Source organism: Hyalella azteca, unplaced genomic scaffold (assembly GCF_000764305.2).
Source record: "Hyalella azteca isolate HAZT.00-mixed unplaced genomic scaffold, Hazt_2.0.2 contig5580, whole genome shotgun sequence".
In the NCBI taxonomy this organism is placed as follows: domain Eukaryota; kingdom Metazoa; phylum Arthropoda; class Malacostraca; order Amphipoda; family Hyalellidae; genus Hyalella; species Hyalella azteca.
In genome coordinates this window covers 977,094-986,523 of record NW_025935765.1, presented here as the reverse complement: position 1 = coordinate 986,523, position 9,430 = coordinate 977,094, and the positions used below count along the sequence as shown (strand labels likewise).

At 38.1% G+C, this 9,430-nt stretch overlaps 1 protein-coding gene across 1 annotated transcript; it reads right to left on the bottom strand.

The window, feature by feature from the left end:
• Nucleotides 1–1,900: 1,900 nt before the first annotated feature.
• LOC108665686 (neuroligin 4-like) lies at nucleotides 1,901–4,038 on the bottom strand (the record flags this gene model as incomplete). The annotated part of the gene is made up of 2 exons (XM_018152462.2): nucleotides 3,341–4,038; nucleotides 1,901–1,926 (listed from the first exon to the last, which is right to left on the bottom strand). Coding segments are annotated over exons 1-2 (495 nt in total), but the record flags the coding sequence as incomplete, so codon positions are not given.
• Nucleotides 4,039–9,430: the final 5,392 nt, after the last annotated feature.

The window sequence follows — 9,430 nt, the reverse complement described above, 5'->3', positions numbered from 1 at the left end:
TTGCATGTCTGCCAATGTAAATAATTTTTTATTCTACGATAAGATTCGGAGCAAATTGATCATAAAAGTATCCTACACATATGACATAGCGAATAATTTTTTGCTGTTGTAAACAGCAAAAATTATACACTATGTGTAGGATATATATATATGATCATTAAACAAATAAATATGATCATTAAAGCCATAAACATTAATACTAGTTTTAGGTCTTAAATTTTAACGATGTATCTCCCGCAGATTGAAAACTTCCTGTTAGCGAACACACCAAACAAATATTTATCTGTTCCTTTCCAGCAGTGAATTTTGCTATGAATAATTTCCTGTCCAATTAAAGGCCGCACTTCAAACGAATTCATCGAATCATGCACACAATTTTTTTTGGTCAAAGGCCAGATGTTTTCGAAGATAAAAACTTTTCCTAAAGTTGCAATAAAGTCAAGTTTCGCATTTGCAGAGATATTTTTATCATCAACGACAATTTACATGATTTCACGGAGTGCAGAGGTTTAGGTGTGCGTAGATGTGATGAAGAGAGTTCAGTTGCGTAAATTTGAGTGCGTTTACTTGGTGTTAGACGATGCATCTGCGCAAGAGTTATGCGGGCATCATAATTAGCATGGATGTATTATTTATTTCCATGGACAATTTGCCATCGGGTAAAAAATGTTACCACAAGCTAGAGCTTTGTTGTTATTTGCAAGCTGAATATGTCATTTTAGCGATGCATATCTAGATCACCAAATTGTATGTTTCTAAGCTTATTTATCTCAGTAAATGCTGCTCAATTGTCTAAAACATCATCGCCTCGTAACTCAGAATGGGTGACGATCGGTCAAAACTTTGGTAATAAATTGGCATGCGGAATGCTGATGCTCTAACTCTCTAACATAGAATAGAAAACTAACAAAAATTTGCAACTTTCCATGTGGTCTCTTAACTCTCGTGCATTCATGAAAATGCCAACCCTTAACAAAGCTTAATGAATCTCCGAGTACAACTGTACAATTAAAGGCACAGTTGTACCTGCAAAGATAGAATTTTATCCTCACTCTGTGTTTTCCGAGCATAATAATGTCGGCGATTATGCGACATTTCGCATTTCAATCGATTTTCCTGTCCTATGAAGGTATGGAAGGCAGCGCGCGTCTGTAATGCTCAATGATTGGGCGGTGGTGTGTAAAGAATCGAAATGTTCGGCTCGACTTTCCTGACCTTGAGAATCGTTAGGCTTGTCAACAATCATTTGAAACCAAGCAATTGACGTTGGAATTTCGTTTTCCAGCAATTTAATGTTGAATGCCCAGGCACATGAGCATATGACATCCTACCAAACAAATTTACGTGGTACATCTGCAATGAAAAGACTGAAAATTATCTCGCTAAGTGAGCATGAAATTATTGAAATTCGCTAACCCCTTCCCTGGGCTTTGGTTACAAGCGCTGTTAACGCAGCCCATTTCGAAGAGAGCCCATTACAGTATTGATTAAAAATATGACTTAATTGATTGTGAAATGAAAACAAATGAAGCAAATAAATACTGAACATCCAATTCAGAAACCTACAAAATAAGCAGACAACCAGAAATTAAAATTTCCATGTACATTGAAAACTACTATTTATGTGCGTCCGAGTTCAGAGTTGGTAACGACACCGTCTATATGCAGGTAATATTTACACAAATAAATGCTAGAAACGCAGGCTTGAAGCTACAACGAAGACTTATTGAGACAAACTCATTATATGGGACAGGAATGAGACACTTCTATGTAAAAATTTAGCTTAAATCAACTCTGAATACCATCGTACAACTTCGACTTAAGCTCTTTACTAAATTGTACAGCGAGAGGTAAAAATTTTGTCGAAAATTTCGCTTCTTCCTCGGTGATGAAGACGAACGTTTTGGTGCAGCCTTGAAGTTATAGCTGAAAGATTAAAGACACTACAATATAGAGTCAGCTTATTTGAATAGCGGCATTCGAATTCAGAGGGACTGGATAATTAACTGAGGAATAAAAAGTTACAGGCGTCACAGGCACGCATCGCCGCTAGCAATGGAATGCGGGCAAGAAACAGCTTGTCCTATATTATTCATAATGACGTGTGGACGGTTACAATAAGAAAAATTTTCAGGTTCTTCTAATTGTGGATTGTGATCTTGGGTTGCCAAATAAATTTTGACTTCTAATTTCCCCTTCTCGGTTGTACTATTATAGTGGTTAGTCTAGGCAGGGGCCACCTGAATATAAAATAGAACTCGAATAAGAGATGGCATCATTGTATACGAAGACGCATGATATATATCTATATATGTTAACTTATAGCTATACATGTTAACTTAATGGCACTGTTTGAGCATGCACCAAAATTTTGGAACAGGCTCATCTCGTTTCATTCTTGAATTGTGCCCATATTAATAAACACGTGTAAACATAGCTCCGAGTACGGTAAAGTGAAAATTTAACCTTAACGTAGTCGTGTAGCGCAAAGCTTTGCTCAAGTTTAGCCGTTTCCGTATATTTGTTCTTAAGTGGTTTAAGCTCCTTAGCAAGTGTTTCCTAATAAACGTGCGCGGTATCATAATCCGCTTTGTCCTGGGCGTGTGAACAGATAGATCTGCTTATGCGTTTCCACTACAACGCAAGTTGGTAATCGAAAAAACTTATGAGCACGCAATAATTTAAATCGTCAGCTGAAGCTCGTGTAATTATTTGAGTAACTAAAAGGCCTCGTTCAGTAAGAAAAGAGCCTCCTTTAATGAATGTGTTGCAAAATCCCACACTGATTTATAGAGTGATAGAAGAAAAGAAACTTAGGTGGAGCAATAAATAGTGCTTTCCACGAAGACTACAATTTAGCTGTTGGTTTCGGTAATTTGCTAGACTACAATATAGTTGTTGCCTCAGTTCATTGCTAGACAATAATAAATATTAAATTGCGCGGCAGGCAGTTCTGAAGAGAAGCAGGATGCAGCAGCAAAACGCTGTCGTATCGTTGTAGTCTTGCGTTGTTCTAGCGAGACGATGTCAAATACCAGTGAGCGAGGCATCGGTCGGTTGCTTGGCAAAACATAAAAATTTATGTTCTTGTTTCCATTAATTGTACAGCTATGTCTTCCTTAAACATTTAAGCGGCGTCCGATACTGCGATGTTTTCCATCAAAATCTCTTTGTGCATGCCTACAACTGCCGATTGAACACAAATGAATATTAAATCCGCTGAAGAAAATTCTAAATTCACACAGAGCGATAGAAATATCACCACTCCAACCACGTTACAAATACACGAAGCTATACGCTGAACGATTTCCATTTTTCTTTGAAAAGGTTTGGTACTCACCTCCGGCAGGCGAGTAAATGTTGAGGTAGAGACAATCCTCACTCTGGTTGCGTAAGTAAGGCAGCAGACGTCTAAGATGGTGGTAACGTCCCTGACTCATAGTTTTAAGAGCCTCGGTCTTGTTGCGAATGTCGGGTAATCTCTGGGGGCAGACAGGCCCTAAATGCTGGGCAACACGCAAGGCACTCCACGGCGATGGAGTACCAGGGGGCATTAGACGCAAGTTTCCCACTGGAGGTTCGGCGTATGGAAGTCCTAAGAACACTTCGGCGTCACCCATGCCGTCTACGCCGATGCTGTTGATCATGCCGCGCACTGTACCGTATTTGGTTCTTATCACCCGTGGGCTGAGGTGGCCATTGTGCCGTGATCCCTGGCTCACCTCCATGTAGTTCAGGGAAAGAAGAAGTGCCAAGACACCAACGCGTTGCATGGTAGGACACCACTGGATAGATTTTCTCCTATCCATTCTAGAGTTAACAATGGAAGACGTGATACAATTGGATGACCAAAGGGCCCATCTGGATAACTCTCCAACTGGTTAATGTACGACAGCCATAACACCAAATCTTAGTGGATCAGAAATGAAGAGAAAAATATCGTACACATTCCTATCAATCACTGATGTTTCAATTTATTTTTCAATTTCAGCTGCTTTATAAATTTTGAATCGTAATCACATTGTGACTTGTGTTACTAAGAACATTGTGACTTGTGTTACTAAGAACCAAGATCAAAAGGTTCACTGACTAAACTGAGCGCAAAAAGCACGCATTTATGCAAACGAAAAATTCATAATTTAACGACACAAATCACTTGTTCTTTCGAACATTAACCAACTTATTGGCAAAATCGCGCCGCGATACTTCACAATATCTCTAGGACTGTAAACACTTTAAGTTGACGAGCCACCGGAAAATCTGTTGATGGCAGATGGGTCAATTAGACACTAGTTAGTATCGATCACGGCGAAGTACGAGACAATTTAAAGAGCACGACGCAAGGCTGCAGCAAGCTACGCGAGCGTCCAGCACTTCAGATGCAACTGACAGTCTGGCGCTGCCGGGACCTCAGCCTCCCTCTCCCTGCACGGCGGCAGCGTCCGGACCTCGGCTGGAACTGATGTGGTCGGGCGTTGGGGGCGAAATTCTTCACTAATGCTTATAGTTGAAATTTTTAACTATGCTGAGAAACCAAAGTCGGTTTAATTATGGCAGAAAATGGCGACTCCTTTCAAAGGAATGTAGACACCTTAGTACTTTCTATAGCAATGACAAGCCGTTAGGATAAGTTTTGCTTCCGCTTCTGTTTGGCGAATGCGATAGGATTAAGTTGCGTTTGGCATAACTCCGAAATGAAGAGCATAATAGGGTTTACGCGAGCCGGAATTTTCAAGGCTGCCATGTTAAAGAAAAAAGAAATGATCCACTGTCAATAAACTAAATAATTGACGGTCGTCACTTTCCAATCCAGCTGAGACTTCCCTATACTGAAAGATTTTTATAATCAGGTTATACGTAAAAAGAAAGAATTGTCGAGAAACAAAGTACTTCAAACTCCTCTATCTCCGCATGAGCTGGTCGAAAGAAAACGAATTTTCCTCCGTAAGCGACTATTATTAAAGGACGAGTTTTATAATCATACTCGAATTGACTCGAATTGACGGCCAGTGATCAACATTTCCGGTATTACTCTCTGAATTATATGATTGAATAAGCTTCGCTCAAGGTTCATCAGAAATAAGGAACAAGTAAAATAATCAAGAAAGAGCTTCGAAAGAAAATTTCAGAGCAAGACTTCTTACGCGCGTCTGACCTACATGTGACGTATACAAATACATGATAACCATTCACACCGTGTATGCGAAGCCGCTGCCTATTACGAGGTAGTATTCATTCACGATCCGCAAAATAATGACGTCGTACAAATAGATGTAACTTGTTGACACTATACTTTAAGCCCGACGAGCCATACTAACATTTAAATACCAATACACGTCAAGAATTAGAAATACTAGACGAACTAGACTTTAATGTCTGTCCATGGGTCACAGTCGAAATCGTCGCAACTAACGTGCGCTCATTCGTCGTGTTTATATTCAAAGCCTCACGAAACTTATTATGCCTATAGGAAAAATGACTTCTTTCGAGATAGTTGCAAAAGACACCACGCACGACACATCGTCGCTGTCGCTGCGCTCGCAGCTTTGCCGTCGATAAGTGCCAACATCTCGGACAAATTTACGGCCGTACTTGCGGCCGGTCTCGCGGCCGGACTCTGTACCTGAAATATCTCCGAAAGTACTGAACGTAGCTCGATGAAACTTGGTACACATATTCATTATGGCCTAACGATGATGTCAAGCTCGTGACAATTTTTTAAATATCGCCTTCATTCGTGAGTTATATGACGAAACGTGCCGAAATTTGCAATGTACCAGAGATTTCTTCTAAAATACTGAACAGATTTGAGCGAAACTTTGCATATAGAAACCTAACCTCCCAACGGTGATGTTTAGCTCGTGACAATTTTTTCTATTTTGCCTTCGTTGGCGAGCATTTTTCTCTTTTCCCTCATTCGTGATTTAAACAGCAAAATTGTGCTTAAATTCGCAGTGTACCAGAGATTTCTTCTAAAATACTGAACAGATTTGAACGAAACTTTGCATATAGAAACCTAACCTCCCAACGGTGATGTTTAGCTCGTGACAATTTTTTCGACTTTGCCTTCGCTTGCGAGTTATACGGTTATATGGGGAAACGACCGGCATATCTCAGGCCGATTTTTGAACTTGCATTGACCAAGAGCCATACGTAAAACCGTAAAACTCGCAAACGAAGGCAAAATCGAAAAAATTGTCACGAGCTAAACATCACCGCTGGGAGGTTAGGCTTCTATATGTAAGTGCCATAGGCTCTCTCTACACAGGCGCTGAATAAAATAAAAATCTTGATTTTTTCGAGAATCAAAATTCTACAAATTAAGAAACAAATATTGTCTTTTATCAATAAATATTCTCGATTGTTATGAATTTGAGGTATCTTTATGTGAAAAATTAGACTGAGAAAGTTAGTTCCCCAGAAAAATTAGAACGGAAAATATTGCAAAAGCATTCTGTTCGCGTGAAAAAAATCCAAATATATTTAACTCTCTAAATTAACTATTATCCTTGCATCTAATGGATTGGAAAAAGATTATCTTCACGCCTGTTTTTTGTTCAAACCAACACCTCACACAAAGAAGCATTCAATTTCCAAAACGCAATTTTTTTTTCAAATTATATCTGCAAGTGTGAGTGATTACATGAATCTTCGCATCTTTTTCATTAACTTCGAAGTTTTCTCATTCTAAATCACACGAAATAAATGCATTGAAAATCTGTGAAACACCGTTAAAAATAGGTGGCAAATTAACAGAGAATTGGAAAAATAAGCAATTATCAATTCAAAATTTATGGTAACGAAAAATATCGACTACCCTGCAAATATTACTTTCTTCATCATATCATCCTTCGCAAATTTATTTGAAGTTCAATGAATCAAGTTTCCTGTCCGTTTATGCTGCTTTCTGTCCTTAGCTCTTCCTTGTATGTTCTACTGTTGCAAGATATTACTCCAGTTGTCTCTTTCCTTGCCACTTCATTTAAACCAATGTATAAACCCACTGTATGTCCAAATTCATGAGTAAACATATAAACTGCTAATACCATAGTATGTTTTGAAGTGAAATCGGCCTCTAGCGCAGAACCCTTGAGCCGGTTCACATATGCCGGTTCACGAATAGTTCTGAACTCAACTTTACAGATGCAAAGCAAGCCATGAAGTCTCATATACGTATCCACCATCCGTAAGTCAATTCTCTCTTCGGATATTTAATATTATTGTTATTTATAATTACTTGATGAAGCACTTGAACAATTGATATAGTCTATTTCATAATTTCTCGCGAAGCACGCACAAGATGATAACTCCCCTATGGCCCAATATGATCTGAATAAAATAATAAGACTGTTCATACGCGAAACTTGATATTAATTTTCAACAAAGTTTTAAATATGTATTATAAATGGAATTAAATTTTATCAGAATTATTAGATTTTTGTGTTCTTCATAAGCATGATCATAGAGGTAATGATAGTGTATTTTTGTAATGTTGATAGTTTGATTTGGAAACCGACCCAGTCAACTTGTGTGAGTAACTGATTTTGATGTAAGTGATTTAAAATCTTTAAAGATTTAAATTAAAAAAAATGCAAACGTACGATGCAAAGGATGCAAATTTAAAAGTTAAAATAGTAACGATAAATATTGATCCCCATAGTTGCACTAGACAAGCAAGAGCTTTTCCTAACTTTCAGTTTTCGATTATTTTTTCATTTCAATGGACTCATTCACATTGTGTTCTTGACTGAACCTGGTGGCATGCAGTCCAAGTCTCATCACTGTCATGACTGAATTAAATTTTAAAATACATTTTACATGAATGAAAATCTTGATATGAGTAAGCACTTTTTTTGGAAGGCAAGAAGCCAAAGTTTGGACGCAATGTCTCCTCTTGCATAAGAAGGACTTCGGGCTCTTCGATTTGACGGGTGTTGCGTGCGACACATTTTCGTGCGACACCAAACTTCCCCATGGCTTATGTTCAAACAACGGAAATTACCAAGGAAGCATTTTTGCCGACCATTCCTCCCGGCTCTATCCTTCCCTCGCAAACTCTCTATATCTTTCTTTGTCGCTCTGTCATTGGACTTCTCCATCAATGTATTGTTATATCTGTATTTTATGCTTCGATCGACTTCCCAACGAATGTGAATGCATTCACAGTATGAAGAAATATACATGGACCAAGTCCAATGAAAACTATTTTGGCTCACAAATATCGGCACTTTTTAATGAATGGAAACACGTTTGAATTTTGAATTTTTCATTTCATTATTGTTTTAATGTTCGTGTCGGCTTCAGAATCCTGTATCTTAGACACAAGTCTATAATGTGGAATGTGTCAGAATTTCTGTTTGTATTCTCTTATGCTTCGCTTTTTGAGCTCAACTGCTTGAATGAAATTCTTTCCTGGTTTTACTTTTCTCGTAATGTCAAATTCAACACGTGGCATGGCGCATCGAGACCACGTCTGAGATTTCTTAACTTAACAGGACGAATTCTATCGTCTTTTATCGGAGCTTCTTCGCTTTATACCGTCGAAGTAACTCGTCACTAGAAAAAGAAATCATAATTCGTAGCTGCACGATTTCTGGTTGTTACCACGCAGCAAATAGTGTGCAAGATATCAAATACAGAATCATCAGAATGTTGATAAAATAAACCCTAGTTCATCTCGTATTCATTTTATGCGCGGATCATTACGTACTGCATCAGATTTCTCGTCATAAATACGGTTTACATTAACGTGGTGCGTAATTGCTGTTAAACAATGGCACATATTAATACCCAAAATATATGTCGAACACGCGTTACCTAAAATTATTGAAAATTTATTGCTCCACCTTGGGTAATATCCCTGAAATTTTGGCTTTCAATAAATGCTATTAATTTACGAAGCATCAGTCATAGATCATGGGCGCACTTCAGTATCTCAGTCGAAGAAGTTGGAATGCAGTCTTCTTTTTTAGTTAAAATTAGAGAATTTGTTCTGACCTGAGCGCATGTTTGGGCTCAGGGAGCTAATGAGCGGCTCAGCGTGATAATCCGTCCAGATTTGCTCCCTAGGAATATATCGGCTGCTTCCAAACGAGCGCCATGCGCCTGATTTCTTGTGCTGAAATTTCTTACGCTGAAATTTCTTGAACTGAAATTTCTTGAGCTTAAATTTCTTGAACTGAAATTTCTTGAGCTTAAACTTCTTGAACTGAAATTTCTTGAGCTTAAATTTCTTGAACTGAAATTTCTTGAGCGTAAATTTCTTGTGCTGAAATTTCTTATGCTGAAATTTCTTGAACTGAAATTTCTTGAGCTTAAATTTCTTGAACTGAAATTTCTTGAGCTTAAATTTCTTGAACTGAAATTTCTTGAGCTTAAATTTCTTGAACTGAAATTTCTTGAGCTTAAATTTCTTGTGCTGAAATTTCTT